At 40.0% G+C, this 20,177-nt stretch overlaps 1 protein-coding gene across 5 annotated transcripts in view; it reads right to left on the bottom strand.

Moving 5' to 3' along the window:
* LOC132378342 (progressive ankylosis protein homolog B-like) overlaps positions 1 to 20,177 on the bottom strand; it is a 137,593-nt gene that overhangs the window by 6,010 nt on the left and 111,406 nt on the right. For all 5 annotated transcript variants that reach the window (XM_059945173.1, XM_059945175.1, XM_059945172.1 and 2 more), the window contains 3 exons: positions 17,675 to 17,804; positions 12,318 to 12,441; positions 2,983 to 3,082 (listed from right to left, as the gene is read on the bottom strand). In XM_059945173.1, the coding sequence (XP_059801156.1) occupies positions 2,983 to 3,082; positions 12,318 to 12,441; positions 17,675 to 17,804 (354 nt within the window). The remainder of the gene's footprint in view (positions 1 to 2,982; positions 3,083 to 12,317; positions 12,442 to 17,674; positions 17,805 to 20,177) is intronic.

Genomic DNA, 20,177 nt, shown 5'->3' on the forward strand with positions numbered 1-20,177 from the left:
CAGGTAATTGGCCTGGTGCTGAGAAGGGTTATTTGGGGTGAGAGAGGCCTTGGGATATGAGTTGAGCATCAGGCTTTGTGAATGTTGATAGATGAGGGGCATGGGAGCTGGGCATGCAGGCTGGTTGAGGGTTGAACCTGTTTAAGGAAGGGCCGATAATTGATTTTCAAACAGAGAAGTGAGAAGCAGTTCTCTATAATGGCTTTTCAGTTATGATATCAGAGACGCGAGACTTCAACCTGAGGTCACCGCTAGTTAGTTTAAAGTGGAGGTACTCTGAAGCTCCTTTCCAGAGAATGGCGAATCTCTGAAATTATCTACTCTGGAGTGTTGCAGAGGTGATTAAGTATTTAAGGTGGATGCAGAAAGATACTTGAAAGGTTATGGAATTGAGGGCTATGGGGGCCTGGGAAAGGAGAAGGAATAAACCAACTAGGTGAAATATTCCTGTTCCTAAAGTTCTTTTCTTTGAAGGTGAGGTCAACAGTTTCCTAATTTCAAGATCGATAGAGTAGTTGGATAGGGTGACCCTCTGCCTATTGGTTAGCTTGAGACCACTGTTGTAATGGCAATATTGAAGTAGCATGCTGTTGGTGGCATAGAGGGAGAACCACATTGAAGAGTAAGGAAACATACAAGCTTATCGTAAAATGTTTCTGCCATGCTTCACCAACGATGTAATTAAATACAGAGTAAAGGTTGTTCAAGCAAAATCAGTAAGTATTAACACAGTGTAAAATTGAAAAGCAAAGCATTATGGTCAATGAAATAATAAACAAAATAACTAAAGACTGTGCCAAAACATAATTGCTTAGAGCTTAAAGACTCTGTCAACATTAGACATAAATCACAACTACAATAATCAAGAATAGAATAAGTACAGTAAATCTATCTGAAACTTGCTAACAAAATGGTAGGGCACAAGGTGTTTTAGGCACAGACACCAAGGAGAGGGTGAAACATCCAAACAATAGTTTCAATTAAACTAAAGATGCTTGTAATAGATTGTGAAGCAACATGAAGTCCTGGCCAGGAGTGAGCTTAAGAGTAACAAGCACAAAATGCTGGAGGAACGGAGCAGTTGATTATTTCATGATGATGGGCCTCCGCCCGAAAGATCAACTCTTCATTCATTTCCATAGACACTGGCTGACTTGCTGAGTTCCTCCGGCACTTTGTAAGTGTTAACTCTGGATTTCCAGCATCTTTAGAATCTCTTGTGTTTGTGAGCAAACACAGGTGAGGAAAAGCTCATCAAAGAAAGAGTATTATTGAAGTGACACAACACAACCCATTACCATGTAGAATTAAAGGGGAGAATATGCATAAAAGATTAATCTGAAACAGGAAATGCGTCCACAAGATCAGCATTCTGGATTCAAGGAAAAGAATGTGATTATCATCTTTGCTAATAATACGAACGATAAGTAATACTAAAAATTAAATATAATTTGATTAATCTGTTACTTTCATAACCAACAGACAAATAACTAAAGTGGTTTGTTTTAGTCTTGCCTTGGATTAAATTAAAAATCTTTAAAGTAAGAAAACCTAGACTCAATATTCCCTTTTTTTTTTACAGCTGCGTGAACTAACCATCAGTCTGAGCAGGAAAGTTTCACATGGCCTGAAAACTGTGTGGCACACTGTTTTTTTTGGTGACATGACATGCATACTATTGATATTGACTAGATAGTGCAGCATTCAGTGGACCAACTGTTTATTAACAATGATCTACCAACTTAAATTCTCTGTTTATTATTCCAATTTGGAACAGTGCTGCAACTTGAAACACTGACTATATAAGTACATTGAAGCTCTGAAATGCTTCAAAACTAAAGGTGGTGGGTGAGTCCTGACGAAGGGTCTCGACCCGAAACGTCGACAATGCTTCTCCCTATAGATGCTGCCTGGCCTGCTGTGTTCCACCAGCATTTTGTGTGTGGTGGTGGTATATTTATTACTTAGAAAATCTCTGGATTATATTAGCATAATTAATTACAAGGTATTTCACAATTATATTAACATGGATTTCAAAACTATATGAGCACAATTTCAAAATTATATTAACATTATAAAGATCCAGCTGCACTGCAGAAAGGCTATGTGTGCGAGAACACTTCAGTTGCTGTGCACACACATAGCATAGAGGGAACAGAGCCCACACTTAAACTTTACACAATAAGCCATTCCGTTTTGATGTTATAAAAACACTAAGTTTATTCTCCACTAAAACCTCTGCCAATTAAGGCATATACAACCAATAGGTTAACATATTGATATCTTAGCGTTTCATACCAGTGCTTTGAATGTGTGCTCCAAATCCCATTCAGTTAGAAAGTGGGAATTACTTCTGGTTTATATTGGTTGAAGGACTAATATTTACCAACACATGCAAAAAGGTTTTATTTCAGATTGTGCCATGCAATATTTAACACTTCCCTGCACAAGAGTCACAGAGGTGGCATAAATAAAATACAAATAAAATACATCATAAACCGTGAGCTTGGTTTGAGTGGAAAATCAATGTAGAGAAAGACACAGCAACTAGTTGGGTGTGGGGGGGAGGGGGGTAAGGAAGTGACAACGTTACAGGTCCAAACCTTGTATCAGAACTTGATAGGCTGTGTCTTTGCTTCGGTATTTCTCGAGGTTCACAAAAGTTTGAAGTATTTAGAATTTCTTTTTGTACTAGAAACAGTATGCTGGGAATACTCGGGAGTGTTTTTATACTATATTAAACAAAACTTCTTAACAATTTAAAATGCAGAAAATAATACTGATGTGAAGTTATGTTCCAGATAATTTATCAGTGGGAAAGAAGTCTGTGAGTGGATGTTGAGACCCTCTCACTGATAAGGAAGGGTAAGGAGCATTTGGCCAGTTGTATTGGGACTGCTTCATCAGGGCCTATTCTGGTTTCAGTTGTGAGTACAGAATCAAAGTCAAGCAGCTATGAAATGTGTAGGGAAAAAAATGTACCTCTTGGCGATAAACATAACAAGATGCTATTGCTACCATGGCCGATTCTCCCAGGAAACCAGCAAGGAGTGAACCAACCCCTAAAGAAGCTCCATGGACTCTGAGGAGAAACAGAAATACTTTTAAGTAAATAATGTTAGCAAAAAGGTGATGAAACAGCTATGTCATTGCTGATTAAAGTGTAAAGTGTTTTATTACAGCTCGCTTGTTCTATGCCGTTGTCGTGTAAAGTGGGTGATCATGGTCTTTCCATGACCATAATTGTTCTTGGCAAATTTTCCTATAGAAGTGGTTTGCCATTGCTGCCTGCTGGGCAGTATCTTTGCAAGATGGGTGACCAGTTATTATCAATACGCTTCAGAGATAGTCTGCCCGGTGTAGATGGTCGCATAACCGAGATTTGTGATGTGCACCAGCTGCTCCCATGGCCCAAGCCTTTTCATGTCCCTTAACTTTTGTGAGGGAGGGGTGGTGGGCTCAGCAGGTGCTACACCTGCAGGGCGACCTGCAGGGTAGGAGTGACTTATCTCCACCTGCCACCCTTTTATTACAGCGTGTAACTCAATTGGTGTAATGTTGTTTGTTACTGAAGGCTATAATTTGCAAAATTATGATTTTTTCTTCTAAACTGTATTTTTAAAGAACTTAGGTAATTTTAAAATAATGTAGGCCTGCTACCTCTTGAACGATTTTACCTGGCCAGTGATTAGTTCGCAGAAAAGGATAACCTTTCCAAAAGCAGAAGTAATCTGACATTTCCTCACTTTGTGTATTTCTAGCATTTTTAGTTTTATTTCCATATTTGTAACAGATAAGATTTTTATACCTTTGGACACTTCATTATCACTTGAGTCAGTGACTTTCAGAATTTTGCTTTTGTATTATTTCATGGGTAAATGCATTAAACATCTCCCTGGCATTTTAAGAGAAGGTAAACTGCTTTGTTCCAAATGGATCTGAAAGGCATGAGAGCGGAGGTTGTAGAAATTTCAAGGCAGGTCTCACTTTGTTAATATAGGGGGATAAAGGTCATCAAGAAAACCAGAGGGGCAAAGAAGCAAAATAAGAATAGAGAAGAAAATAACGAAGAGCTTTAGATTCCTTATGAAGTATATTAAAAAAAAGTTGCCATGAAGTACAGTGTGACTCAGAGTAAAAGAATCTGGAAATAACATCAAGGGCAAAAGCATGGCTGGGTTACAAACTAAATGTAGCAAGGGTTAACACAGATAAAACGAACAAGGGTATTTGCCAGGATACTGGATAAGAAGAATATATCAGCTCTAAATGTGCATCTCGTCCTGCACCTACCAATAATGTAGGTTACTGGGGGATGGTAGCGGGTGATTTATTTGGCACCGTTAAAGTGCTGCATGATTTTAACATAATTGCATTCCTTGCTTCAGCAAAATACAATTTCAACCCTCCTTCGGTATAGAGACAGAGACAGAACACTGAAAGATAGGTAAAACTTCATCCCTGCTAGAAGTAAAAGGATAGAAACATTACTGTTATTTATGGTCCATTCAGTTTAATGCTGATTAAGGGATTTTTTTTTAAAGAACATGGAATAGGATAGCACAGTATGGGCCAGTTTGGCCATGATGCTGTGCCAAACTTTTAACCTACTCTAACATCAATTTAACCCTTCCCTCTGAGGGAGCCCTCAATTTTTCTATCACCCATGTGCCTATCGAAGAGTTTCTTAAATGCCCTTAATTTATATGCCTTTATCACCACCCACTGCTCTGCGTAAAAAAAAACTTTCCTCTATTAAATTATATTCAAAAGGATTTTAATTCTCTTTTCTGTTCTTTCAGTTGGGGACATCAAATGATGTGCTACAAAACACTTAACAGTAAAATAATTTAAGTAAATCCAGTAGGCATCCTCTCAATGGAGAAATGAACTTAAAAATTTAAGAATGCTGCATAATAACATAGACTAAGTTGCCTTAGAGCAAAAAAAAATATAAGCAGCAAGCGATTTAAACAATTATGGTGAATTACTGTACTTTGGACTGAGAGTCCAGTTTCACAATCACATATTCATTACTTCGGCTGAAAGGCACAATTTGGGTTTTAAGCAGATGACCCAAAATTTAGAAGAATAGTAAATTGTAAAGCGGATGGAAAGTGAAGAATACACAGCAGTAGGGATTCAGCCCACAAAATTGTGAGGTAGAATAACGAGACAACAAAGACTAAATAGTATACATTTTAAAGGGGATGCAAAAATATTTCTGAAAAAGTCTTATAAACACACATGACAAAACAGGAGCAGAAGACAGGCTTGAAGCTTGTCACAGCTGCCCTGCCATTAATACAGGGGTTCCCAACTTGGGGTGCCCGCACCCCCGGGGGTGCGACAAAGAGTGGCTTGTGTGCTTGAGTGACAAGTCATCGCTCAGCCAGCTGCCAGTGTACCTTGAGAAGTGGTAGTAATGCTTGTCCCAAGCACACTCCAGTCTCCCGCTGCCCAAGTTGAGAGAGGTAAACTCACTCCAGACTCCTGCTGCCTGAGTCAGAGTTGAGGATTCTCATCAGTGTTACCTGGGAAGTTACACCTCAGAGTTGAGGAGTCTCATTAATTTACTGTTTACAATTTTTTCTGAATAAATTAGAATCTACTTGCTCAATTTATATTTGTATTTTATGCACTGAGTTAAAAGCTTTTTTTTACTTCAATTTGTTCACCCGCAGTATTGTATGTGGTTCAATAATTAGAAATTAGACTTCTTCATCTTCAAATGTGATATTACTTTTGTAGGAGGTGCGAACATTAATCATTTCCTAGGGGTGTGGGGCATAGAAAAGGTTGGGAATCACTGCATTAATGTAATCAAGGCTAATCTATGTTGGACTTGTGTCTTCTTCTGTGCCAGTTCCCCATGAACCTCAGTTCATCAGTCTTTGAAATATGTATCTATCCCCATCTAATGAGCTGCCCTCCACCCTCGGTGACAATTTCATAGGTTCACTGCCTTGAGGGAAGAAATGTCTACACACATCAGCTTCAAATAATCAGCCCTTATTTTGTAGCTACACATCTTGCACTTGTAGCATTCATAGTCAACATTATAGTACAAAGGCAACAACACAATACCAAGAAAGAGAGGTGATGGTTTTGCAACAAAAGTCACCATGAGAGGTTCACCTAAAAAGCTGCAGAGGGCAGAGCTTTAGCAGCTGCTTGGAAAGGTCTGCAGTTGTGTCAAGGGTAGAGAGAAAGGTAGAAGAAAGCAAAGGTATAACTTTTGAAATATGAAAGAAAATCCATGCATTAGATAGAGCTCATAGATAGCAGGGTCAAGGGATATGGGGAGAGGGCAAGAACGGGGTACTGATCGTGTATGATCAGCCATGATCACAGTGAATGGCAGTGCTGGCTAGAAGGGCCAAATGGCCTACTCCTGCACCTATTGTCTATTGTCATTCATGTTTGTGAAGGTAGAAGTATAATAATGGCGTTTAAGAGGCTGTTAGACAAATGACTATACAGGGAAGGAAGTACAAAGTACGTAAATGTTACCATATACTTCCCTGAAATTCATTTTCTTGTAGGTACTTACAGGTAGAAAAAGAAATACAATAGAACTTATGAAAAACTATACATAAACAGACAAAGACTGACACACCACCAATGTGAAAAAGACAAAATGCAAATAAGAAATCATACTGAGAACATGAGTTGTAATGAATCCTTCAGAGGCTGTAGGTTGTAGAATCATTTCAGAATTGTGATGATTGAAGTTATCCGCACTGGTTCAGTAGCCTGATTGTTGTAAGGTATTAACTTTCCTAAACCTAGAGGTGTAGGACATAAACTTCTGCCTGATGGTAGTAGCAAGATGAGACCAGGGCCAGGATGTTGGGTGTCTCTCATGATGGATGCTGCTTTCTTGGGGCAGTGCTTATTGAAAGGGGGGAGGGGGAGGTCTTAGCCTGTGATGGTTGGGTCAATTGAATTCTGATTAGTGCTGATGTTATTCAACATTAGATTGAAGCTACATAATCTTTGTGACTCAAGACCAGCATGTGTACATAAATATTTCCAATATCTCTAATAAAATACTGCAATATAACCATAAATGCCTTTTAGACCTAATTAAATATTGCCTTCAAAGACACTTCTGGGAAGTTGTCAAAAATTTATTGTTTGGTTAAAGTACTAAAAGATGCACGAGTTGGTGACAAGGTACCTCTGCTTCTTGATCAAAGATCTGTAAATCAAAACCAGTGAGTAATAGGTTATCCCAATCTAAATCGAAACTCAATCAAGTTCTAATTTGCTTTCCTTTGTCAATAATGAAAAGCTACTAAACAAATTTAAGTTAATTTACAACAAAACATATCAATATCAGTCACTAAAAAAAGTCTTGCTGAGAACTGGTAACGCTTGTAGTAAGAAAAATTAATGTGAACCTTAAGCCCATCCTTCCCAACATAACATGCAGATGAGTTTTACCCTTTATTAAGTTACAAGTTGTGAATAACTGAGATGGGTTTGCCCGATGATTATTCTGATAATTATTTGCTTGCTTCACAATGTAACAAACAAACATACAGATTAAGAGCAGTCACAGGCTATTAGGGCACTATTAGGGAATGGGACCCACTCTCAGGGCCTTACATCCGGCCGTTTCTTGATAAGTCAAGGACGCGACCTAGAAGACTAGCGCACCTTCAGGGTGCCAGATTATCGTGGATCTGGAGGCAGGTGGATTTGAGGTTGGTGCCGCTGTAGAAAACTGGTGTGTCGTGGCAGACGGAGGATCGTAAGCAGCGAGCTGGCTGTGTGCCCAGCGACCCGAGATCTTTGGGCACAGAGCTCGGAAAAAGCAATGCAACGGACTTTTGACACCATAAATCGGCCACTTGTTTTGTTACGTCTCCCCTCTCGCTGTGAAATGGGGACACCTCTTTTTCCCTTATTAGGGGGACAGAGTGCCTCTGCTATTTTGAATTATTGGGTGAACGAGTAGTCTGGGGTACTGCAAGTCTGTGTCTTTGAGTGCTCAGTGGAGAGTGCAGATGCTTTTTTGCTGCTGGGGAAGGGGAGGTTGTCACTTTGCTGCTGCTTATGCATGTGGGAGAGTTGGGGGGGCTTTCGGATTCTAACATTTAACTATCATTCATTCTTTGGAGCACTCCTCTGTTTTTGTGGATGTTTGCAAAGAAAGAAAAGGAATTTCAGGATGTATATTGTATACATTTCTCTGACATTAACTTGAACCTATTAACATTCCCTTCAACCCACGGTAATCTTTCACCCTTGTTAAAGTATACACACTTTACAGTGTTAGTAAGTTTGCAGATGACTCAAAGTTTGGTGGTGATGTGGATAGTGCAGGTTATCATAGGACATTGATAGGATGGCATGGCTAGGCCAAGAAGTGGCAGATGGAGTTCAATCCAGAAAAGTCTTAAGTGGTAAACTTTGGAGGACCAAACTTGAAAGACAAAATAGACGATTAATGGCAGCATTATCGGCAATGTGGAGGAACAGGGGGAATCTCAGAGTCCACAGATCCCTCAAATTTGCCACAAAGGTCAGTAGGATTGTTAAGAGGACATATGGTGTGCTGGCCTTCATTAGTTGGGGGGCTGAATTCAAGAGCCGTGAAGCTGTGTTGCAGCTCTATAAAATTCAAGTAATACCCCACTTGGAGTATTGTGTTCACTTCTGGATGCTTCATATAGGAAGGATGTGAAAGGTTTAGAGAGGGTGCATTGATCTATCATGATTAGGGAACATGTCTTAGGAGGAAAAGTTGAGCAAGCCAGTGCTTTGTTCTTTGGGAAGGATGAGGATGAGAGATGAGTTCATAAAGGTGCTTAAGATTGAGGTGCACAGACACAGTGGACAGCCTGCACCTGTTACCGAGAGTAGCAATTGCTAATGCCAGAAACATGTTTTAAAGATGAATGGAGGAAGTATGTTCGTTTTCTTTACATAAAGAGTGTTAGGTGTCTGGAATGCACCGCTAAGGATGATAGTAGAGGCTGATACAAAACGGACATTCAGGATGCTCTATAATGAAGGGTTAATGAAGTCGCATGGTAGTGTAATGCTGAGCACAACACTTTACAGCACAGGCGACCTGAATTCAATTCCCACCACTGTCTGTAAGGAGTTTGTACATTCTCCCCGTGTCGGCATGGCTGTCCTCCAGGCAATTGGTTTCCTCCCACAGTCTACAAATATGAACAGGTTGGTAGGTTAAGTGGTTATTGTACATTGTGCCGTGATTAGACTAAGGTTAAATCAGGGGTAGCTAGAGAGCATGGCACAAAGGGCCAGAAGGCCTTATTCTGTGCTGTATCCCAATCAATCAATAAACAAACAAATAAGTAACGGCTGTGTAAGAGCGGATCATGTACTAGAACACCCATACTCACATAATTTCTCACTATTTGGATACTAAAAAAAATTCCTAACAAAATGGACAATTTCATATTTTACCATAAAACATAGAAACACAGAAAACCTGCAGCACAATACAGGCCCTATGGCCCACAATGCGGTGATGAACATGTACTTACTTTAGAAATTACCTAGGGTTACCAACGGCCCTCTATTTTTCTAAGCTCAATGTACCTACCCCTTAAAAGACCCTATCGTATCTGTCTCCATCACCGTCGCCGGCAGCCCATTACATGCACTCACCACTCTCTGCATAAAAAATTTACCCGACATCTCCTCTGTACCTACCTCCAGCCACTTAAAACTGTGCCCTTTCGTGTTGGCCATTTCAGCACTGGGGAAAAGCCTCTGACTATCCACACAATCAATGCCTCTCATCATCTTATACACCTCTATCAGGCCCCCCCTCATTCACTCAACCTATTCTCATAAGGCATGCTCCCCAATCCAGGCAACATCCTAGCAAATCTCCTCTGCACCCTTTCTATAGTTTCCACATAGGAGCAGAATTAGCCCATTTGGCCCATCAGGTCTGCTTTGCCATTCAATCAAAGGGAAATGGATAGGTTGAATGAGTGGGCAATGTTGTGACAAATGAAGTAGCCTAAGAACAAGAGATTTATTTATTGTCCTTCTCAACCTCATTCACCAATCTTCTCCCCATAACCTTTGATGCCCTTACTAATCAAAATCCTATTGACCTCCACCTTGAATATACCCAATGACTTGGCCTCCGCTGCCCTCTGTGGCAATGAATTCCACAGGGCCTTTAAAAAGAACCCTACATTTGATGAATTGTCAGTCAAACTTCTAAATTGGGATATTCACATTGGTTTATCTCAGCAGAAGTATTAAGAATCACTTCATGCCATGGTAGTGTAGCGGTTAGCATGATACTATTACAACTTAGAACATCAGAATTTGGAGTTCAAGCCTTGCCCCTCCCCATCGGATGTGTGGGTTTTCTCTGGGTGCTCTGGTAACATACTGGCTGGTAAGTTAATTGGTCATTGTAAATTGTCCCTTGATTAAGTTAGCGTTAAATCGGGGCTGTCAGGAGTTGCTGGGCAGTGGGGTTTGAAGGGAGAGAGGAGGATATTGGCGGGGATGACAGCAGAGCAGAGGTGGCTGAAGTTTCTGGGACTAGTTCACAAGGCTCAGGATAGATATATCCCAGAGGAAGTTGTTCTCAAATGACAGGGTTAGGCAACTATGGCTGACAAAGGAAGTTAAGGATTGCATAAAAGCCAAGGAAAGGGCATACAAGGTAGCAAAAGTGAGTGGGAGGTTGGATGATTTGGGAAGCTTTTAAAATCCAAGTAAAGGCAACTAATAAAGCCATAAAGAAGGAAAAAGATAAAATATAAGGGCGAACTAGCTAATAATATAAAGCATGACACTGAAAGATTTTTCAGTTATGAAGAGTAAAAGTGAGGTGAGAGTTTATATTGGACCATTGGAAAATGATGCTGATGAGGTAGTAATGGGGAACAAAGAAATGGCAGATGAACTTAATTCACTATGGAACACACTAGCAGTGTGCCAGAGATTCGTGAGCGTCAGGGAGCAGGAGTGCCATTTCTAAACAAAGGAGAAAGAGTGAGGCAAATTGAAAAGTCTTAAGGTGGACCAGATGGACTACGTCCCAGAGTCCAGAGAGGGGAGGTTGCTGAAGAGACAATAGATGCCTTGGTCATGATCTTTCAAGAATCACTTGATTCTGGCATGGTCCTGGTGGACTGGAAGATTGCAAATGTCACTCCACTCTTCAGGAAGGGAGGAAGGGAAAAGAAAGGGAATTATAGACTAGTTAGCCTAGTGGTTGGTTAAGTGTTGGAGTCTATTGTTAAAGATGAGGTTTCAGGGTACTTGAATACTAATGATAAAGTCAAAGTCAGCATGGTTTCTGTAAAGGGAAATCTTGCCTGACAAATCTGTTATAGTTCCTGGAGGATGTAACAAGCAGGGTGGACAAAGGAAAAACAGTGGATGTCATTTACCAGGATCTTCAGAAAGTGTTTGATAATGTGCCACACACGAGGCTGCTTAACAAAATAAAATCCTATAATGTTACAGGAAAGATACTGGCGTGGATACAGGAATGGCTGACAGGCAAAAGGAAATGCGTGGGAATAAAGGGGGCCTTTTCTGGTTGGCTGTCAGTGACTAGTGGTGTTCCTCATGTTGGTAAAAGGGACCCCCTAAAGCAAGTATAATTTCCCATCTTAAATAAAAATTCCTGAAGACCTCCATTCTACGATTCAGTGCATGAACCTCTCGTTTATAAATGTAGTAACCCCTGCCAGAGAAAGGGGTAATGCTAAAGTGACCTTCAGTGAAAGAGATATATTTGTATCCAAAAACTCTTTGAAAATAACACAAAAAAGATTGTAATGTAGGAAATCAGTTAGCCGATTTAGATACAATTTTTTTAAAAAAAAACAAGTATTCTACAAACCTCAACCAATGAATTTGATGGTTAAGTAATGGCCGGGAAAACCAAATAACTCCTGTTAATTTAACCTAGCTGAGAAGCCAGCCTGGGCCTCAGTGTTTCATCTTGCCTTTGAGAGTACAGATTAGATTATGTGTACAGCTCTGAAGGCACAACCCGACTCAGAGACAAGGGTGACACTACCATCTGGGACACAGATAATGCGCAATGAGCTAAAAAGTAGCTGATATAATTCATGCAAGGTTATGCAATTTGGTAAATAAACAGCAACACATAATACAGCCAGGTGTAGGCTTGATGCTGAAAACGGGAGCTACCCGGGTGAGAGTGCAACAAAATAAGCCATTACCGAAATTAGACATAGCAAATTAAGTACAGAGGCAATTTCCTGTTCTTCATTACATCAATATCCATCTACGATTGTTTACTAATCATAGCCACAACTGATACTGACCCCATATAAGGCAGCACAATCAGACTTGTAATGAGAAGGACTATCCTTAGGACAGAACTGGGTGCCAGCACAAAAGTCTTCTTCAAGGTCATCAGCCAGCCAGTTAGGTGTGCTCGTATAGTTACTGTGAAAGAAAGAATGAGTGATTAATGAAGCAATGTGAAACACATAATTTTCTTTCCAAATTTATAATACAGAATTACCCAGTAGTTTCATGCAGTTGAAAATTAAATCTTTTTATGCACCACATTTAGAGGTTTAGATCAATGCACATGTATGCAAATCAAAATAAAGTGATGATTTCTGTTCTTCTTAGATGGACTCTACTTAATGTAAGATTAAGGAACTGAAACACATTCGCAATGAATGGGCAGTGAGGCAGAAATCCCATTGTACACTGCTCTGATTCCACCCAGAGACCCCAAGGGAAATTGGTAGAGCAGAGATGACGTAGAAAGACGAAGAGTGAACTTGCTGATGCTCTGGACCACAAAATTCATTAAATAATCCTTTGTGGAATAATTTATTCCAATAAAATTCTGCTTCCAATAGTCACTGACAAACAGTGTGTGACACACATAATGCTGGAGGAACTCAGTAGGTCTATGGAGAGGATTGAACAGCAGGAGCCCCACTGATGGAGGGTCTTAGCCTGAAATATAGACTGTTTATTCCTCTCCTTAGATGCTGCATGACATGCTCAGTTCTTCCAGGATTTTGTGTGTGCTGCTCAAGATTTCCAAAATCTGCAGGATCTCTTGTCTAAACGATGTGTGATTATTTTGGATTGGGCTTCACACAGATTGCTGCATTATAATAGATGGTAACACAAAATTTTAAGTGTGACAGTATGATTTTCACAGAATATGTCACAGGCAAACCCTGCAAATGAATAGGCTTCCACATTTGAGTCAAAGCAATTCAGCATAAAGCTGACTGCCTGGAAAGCCCATCCATCATGCACCTCTGCACCTCATGGATTCCTTTCTACAAACAATCTCTCACCTCCAAAGCAGAGCTTTGTTACAAAATACCTCAAACTCCGCCTAGCTAGCAAATGCTTTAGACACCCCAATGTAGTAATACATCAATCAGGTGTTGATCCAAAATTGTGCTGAATTAGCTTACATATTTGTGATGTAACAACCCTTATCAGGAACATAACAATACACTTGGAAGGCAGGCAAGTTTTAATGGACTTACAAAATTAAATTAAAATTATTCTTGATTACCTCAATTTAAACAAAAAAAAAGCTATCTCTGGTAATTGGCAACAGACCTCCTCAGCAGAGAATTCCACACAGCTCATTTTGAAATAGCTCTCCAATCATACTCATGGGGAAAGACATCAGTGCTGCCCACTTCTGGCAAGTTTCCTTATTGTCGATGCATTCCTCCGTCTATAATTTATACAACTGCCGCCCCAGTTCCAGAATTAAAAGGGCGCTGTGGGCTTGGTGGAATTTTTATTCTCATCTCTAGATGATTGTTTGAAACAAAGTAACTGCTTATATTTTCATTTGAGTAACTGGAAGATTATGAGTGTTTGGGCAATATCATCTATTCTAATGGAGGTTAATTCACTGAACATAGTTTGGTAAAGTCAAAATAAAAAGAGGCAATCTTTAAAAGTGTCTTCCTGAAACTCATTGAAATTTTCAGCCTTCTAACCGTCCCCACAAGCCTCAGCCCAGGTCTGTTGAGGCCTCTGTCACTGACCATCTGATTTGGCTGTTTGAAAGTAATACTACTTGCTGGTGACGAAGAGCAACCCAGATCAGCCCAAATTTTCAGGGGAGGGTGAAAGACTGAATTGCCACCCACAACCCTCCCCCACCCACACTATACCCATGAGATGCATTAGAATTTCTAGGTTTCTGCATCTTTGCAAGGAAAGTATCCTCATCCAAATCTAGAAGCTTCGTAGGTTTTTTCCGCTTCTTTTTCTGTTAACTACATTGAGGCTGTTTGTACGATTGCTCCTTGAAAGTGTTAGTCCAAATATGGATCATTAACAAATCCTTTTTCCTTTCCTGTTCCATGAGCAGTCCCGCATTATCTTTTTGCAGAAAACTAGCTCAGATATATTTCAGAAATTTCTGCCTTTTAGATTAGAAAATCTGTGCATTTGAAAGTCTGAAAGCGGAACGGAATAAACTTCTGCTTTTATTTCTCTACCACTTCAGAACTGCTAACAAAAAAAGATCTCAGGCTCCTGCTAACTTTAAATAGCTTTCTACTGATGTAACTCTACCCATAAATTCTTCCCTACTGTTCTTTCCTCCCACCAAAGCCATACACATCAGATAAATAGTTTTCATCCTGAAATGTCAGAGCTATTCAGCAGCACTTTTTGAGAGAACTCGTGTGTCCAGTTCTCAAGTCTTGACAATTTTGTGTATAATGTATGCCCTGTCATTACCTCATAGCTAAATTGGTGTATGCAATGAATTCAGTTTAATCCTCATGCTCCGTGTGTCTGCACAACTAACTCATAAACACAAGAGATTCTGCAGACGCTGCAAAGCCAGAGCAACATGCAAAATGCTGGAGGAACTCAGCAAGTCAGGCAGCATCTATGGAGAGGAATCAACATCAACTAGTTGCCATTTATTTGAAAATAACCATGTATTTTCAGAACTCTGTGATGCATTGCCAATCATTTTACTCTTCTGTTTATCTTTCCCTTGAGCAGTCATATCCTGCTGCCACGCATGAAGTTCTTCCACTGAGATGTTGGCTTCAGACTAACAGCTTGATGGCCTGACATAACAATCCAGAGGCATGAATTTGATTCCCACCATCACAACTGAACATTTTAAATATGTTAAATTACATAATCTGGAATAAGTGGAGTGTTAAGTTTACCTCATTTATCAATGAGGTATGGCAGAAAATCTTCAAGTCTTACCTCAGCAGTCATTGAGGTTGTGTGTGAACCCTAGCCCACACCAACATGCTTAACAACCCTTTGAAATGGCATAAAATTTACAGTTCAATAGCATTTAATAATATGTTTCATTGTTGTAATGGTGATTGGTACGTGACAATCATAAACCAAACTGTTTCGCATGCCATCCATGCAGATTATTCCAAACACAAGTACACTGAGGGAATACAAAGGGAAATCAAGTAATAATTCAGAATAAAGTTCTATAATTGCAGAGAAAGTGCAGCACAGGTACAAATAAGGTACAGCAGCTACATCAAGGAAGATTAAGAGATCTAGAGTTAATCCTTATCGTACAAGGGGTTCACTCAAGTTTTATAATACTGGGATAGAAATTGTCCTTGAGTCTGAGAGTAGAATTTGACTGGGGAAGTTAAAACATAGAAATTCATTAAATGTGTGTCAAATTGGAAAAAGATCAACACATTCAAAGACTATGGAGAGGAAAGAATTTGGAAATGATTCAATCTACCAGGTCTACAAGTTTAGGAGGAGGAAGATGTTTAATGACAAACTTGAAGGGAAGTGGAATTAGCAGACTGTTGAAAATGAATAACAACATCAGCTAAACTGGGAAACGAGAACCAACCTTGGACAATAAGCTTGAGAGAGTAAGAGATGGGGGAAAAAGAAGATTGGAGAGGGACTAAAGTCAGTTTGGAGATCAGGGCTGGGACTTGAGTACTTTGGAAAGTTTGCTTAACCCAGCTACTGCAATCAATTCTCTTAACTTGAGAAAGGACAAGTATGAGTATGAGAAATACATCTGCAGTTGATTGAAGGTGTTTGGGCTGGTGAAAGATACCCCTTTAAGTAATGTAATGAGAAGCTTTTACCCCAGTTAATGGCCTGTGGCAGTATTCAAAATGTTGGTCATTATGAACCAACTTGTGAGATAAGATTTCACAAGTAATGTTAAAGATTGCATACAAATGAACATCACAGCACCTGGCTAACAGCTTCCTCATAATGCTTAATTATATGATTTGTAAAAAGTTTGCATGCCAGTGTGCTCCTGGAAATAATTGCTTTTGACAAAGGGTATCTTTAGGTATCCAATCAGATTAGAATATTGAACAGCTGAAATAATACTCTACTATAAACATTTAAGTCCACACTCCTTGCATTTAAAATAGCAGAGATATAGGCTGGCATCTACATATATATATCGTCTTTACATAAGTAATCAGAAAAAACTATATTTTAATATAACATTATATTTCCACAGCAGAATCAGCAAAACTTCAATCACTTCTCTAGTTTTATGACACTTAACACATAAGCTGCTTTTGTTCATCTTGGCAGCTAATACAGTATACAATTATACCGCAAGCCTGATTGTAAACTGGCAGTACTTTGGAATTATGATGGTTTACAAATAGTTACTTAAAACCTACAGACACACCTGCTGTGTTCTCTTATCCAGCAACGATCTAAACCTAGAATGCATGCAGTGTACAATACAAGAATATCCACTGCACAAACTAGACTTTTAATGGAAAAAGGTGACAAGGTGTTCTAAGAGCTGAGAAGTATTGGTCAGCAGTCTCTTTCTTGACTAGCCTTTACCCAAATCAACTAAGTTTATAAATCTTGCCCAGCTCTATGAAAGGATGCAAATATCCAGCCTAAAAAGGTCTATTCGTATTTATATCATGGTGCAAATATTCAATGATTCATTTTGCAATGAATAAAGTCTTACATTGAATTTTCCAACACATCAAAGTGACATAAAGCACAGTAAATGGCCGTCCTACCATCCCATTTACGCCAGCTCCATGTGTCTTAAATTCTCTCCGCATTCTCATCATCTCCCCCAAAATTCAATCCCTCACCAACACACAAGGGACAATTTACAGTGGTCAATTGAATTAGCAACCTGCACATTTTTGGGATGTGGGAGGAGACTGGAAAACCCAGAGAAAACTAATGGTCACAAGGAGAACATGTAGCCGCCAAGGTTAGGTCACAAATAGTCATCTTTCAGACTGTTCCCTGCACTTTAAAAGTAGTAAAAAAAAACTCAGAACTTTCAGTTCAGACAATTTAACCACCAGTGTTTTTTGGGGAGGTGGCTGGATCACCTCCAGCATGCAATCAAATTTTGACTCGTTAGAAGGATTTTTGAATGAAATTTCCAGATCAAGGTGTCTTTCAAAATTTCTTCTCATTTCCATTTTAGCTTCCTCTTACAATTCCTGAGTACTCACATGGAAGGTTTATGTCAATAAGGAGGTCAAAAAAAGGGGTTATTTAGCGACTGTATTTTTCCTTGTTCTTCACAGATTTGAACCAACAAATGTTTTGCAGGCATTCTTAAGAAATACACTGCTGGAGAGCATGCCTTCCAGTCAATCAATAATATCTCTTCAATGTCACAACATTACTTTTAAACAAAGCTTCATACCTGGGAAGGGGAAGAATGAAAAGATTCGTAGTGGAACCACACAGAGCTGAGCAAAGGCAAAATTCACACCTATCAGATTAACCAGAATTTTCTCTGATAGATGGGGAGTCCAGAACACTACAAAGCACAGCTGGGAAAACAAGAGAAACAAGAGTTAGAAAACAGCACAATGCAACTAAACAATTATCTGAATACTAAAGCCTGACTACAAATACCCAATAAATTCAGAGCCTCAGTTTGAAGTGCTGGGTTAAGGTCAAACTTTTCTAAGTTTCCTTACATCATTGTGAAGATATTACAGATGTCAGAAAGTAGGACTGTTCTGACTCTCATATTTTGATGGGCTTCCAATAGTGCAAGGTCTTGGAAATTCTGAGAAATCGACTGTCATGACATTGGAACTAACCTGGTCCTAACATATCGATGTAGTTATAAAGAAGGCAAGACAGCAGCTTTACTTTATTAGGAGTTTGAGGAGATTTAGCATGTCAACAAATACACTCAAAAATTTCTATAGCTGTACTGTGGAGAGCATGCTGACAGGCTGCATCAATTCCATCATTCCCACAATCCTGATTGAGAAGTTGCAAAACCTGGGCCTCTGTACCTCCCTCTGTAACTGGATCCTTGACTTCCTAATCGGAAGACCACTGCCTGTACGGATTGATGATAACATATCCTCTTCACTGACGATCAACACTGGCGCAACTCAGGGGTGTGTGCTTAGCCCACTGCTCTACTCTCTGTATACACGACTGTGTGGCTAGGCATGGCTCAAACACCATCTACAAATTTGCTGACGATGCAACCATTGTTGGTCGAATCTCAGGTGGTGATGACAGGGCATACCGGAGTTCTCTTCTCTTCCTTAGTGGGATGTGATTGTGCATATCCGGGGTTGCATTTGTCTACGTGAGTTAGAGGATGCAGAACAGTAATCATGAAAACCAAATTAATTCCCATATTCATGTGTTTTTCTTTACACACAGAGACTTGCAGGTGCCTGGAATGTATTGGCAGGGGTTGTAGTGGCAGCTCTTAGATAGGCATATGAATGTCTCGAGAATGGAGGGATACAGATGAATTATTTTCTGCCTACACTGCACGTTCTCTATATGTAATACATAATTCTGCATTCTATTGCTTTTTTTCTTTTACCACCTCAATGCTCAGTTGTAACAAAATTATCTGTATGGACAGCATGCAAAACACGTTTTTCCACTGTAAATAAAGCAATTTACCAATTTATAGATATTGTGTCAACAGAAGGGGTTAGTTTTAGTTAAGCATTTAATTCTTGTTTGGTTAGTTCAGTACAACATTATGGACTGTGCTGCACTGTTGTCTGTATATACGTTCAAGGAGAGATTTTTTAAAAAGTGGTTTGAAAATCCTGTTGATTGCAAATTACTTATGAAGTACAGTGTACTCCAATAATCGAAAGTCATCATGGCACTGTGCCAATTTAATAGCTATAGAAGTTGGTACCACCAGTCCTCCTCCACTACCACCCTTCCCCATCTGGCAGAATTGGGTCCTCACCCTGAACAATTTTTCCTTTGGCTCCTCCCACTTTCTCCAAGCTTGAGCAGTAGCCATGGATATTCACGTGGATGCAGGCTATGCCTGTCTCTTTCTCGGCTACGTAGAAGAGTCTATGTTCGAAGCCTTCCCTGGTCATATTCCCCAACTCTTCCTTCACTACACTGACAACTGCATTGGCACTACTTCATGCACCCATGCTGAGCTGGTCAATTTTGCCTCGAACTTCCACCCTGCCCTTAAATTCACTTGGTCCATTTTTGACACCCCTTTCTTGGTCTTTTCTTGATCCTTTCTTGATCTCTGTCTCTCCATCTCTGGAAACGAACTGTCAACCAACCCATTTTATAAACCTACCAATTCCCATGGTTATCTTGACTAAACTTCCTATAAAAATGCAATTCCCTTTTCTCAGTTTCTTCGCCTCTGCCACATCTGTTCCCAGGATGCTGCCTTACATTCCAGGATATCAGGGAAATCCACCTCCTTTAAAGGACAGGGCTTCCCTCTCTCTACTATTGATGCTGCCCTCACCCACATTCCTCCAGTTCCTGTACATCTGCACTCACCCCATCTTCCTACGACTGTAAAGCCATAGAGTCTCTCGTCCTATCACCCTCCGCATCCAACACATTATCCTCTGCAACTTTTCCCATCTCCAAATGGATCCTACCACTTATTTTTACCTCCCCTCCTCACCGTCTCCGCTGGCCACAGGGACCACACCTTTCACAATTTCCTTGTCTATTTGTCCCTCCCCACTAATCACCCTCCAGACACTTATCCCTGCAAAAGGCCTAAGGGCTACCCCTGCCAGTCCGCCTCCTCCCTCACCTCCATTCAGGGCTCCAAACAGTCCTTCCAGGTGAGGTAACACTTCACCTGTGAATCTGCTGGAGCGATCTAACGCGTCTCATGCTCCTGATGCGGTCTCCTCTACGTCGGTGAGAATCGTCGTAAA

The sequence above is a fragment of the Hypanus sabinus genome, chromosome 20 (genome assembly GCF_030144855.1).
Source record: "Hypanus sabinus isolate sHypSab1 chromosome 20, sHypSab1.hap1, whole genome shotgun sequence".
NCBI classification, from domain to species: domain Eukaryota; kingdom Metazoa; phylum Chordata; class Chondrichthyes; order Myliobatiformes; family Dasyatidae; genus Hypanus; species Hypanus sabinus.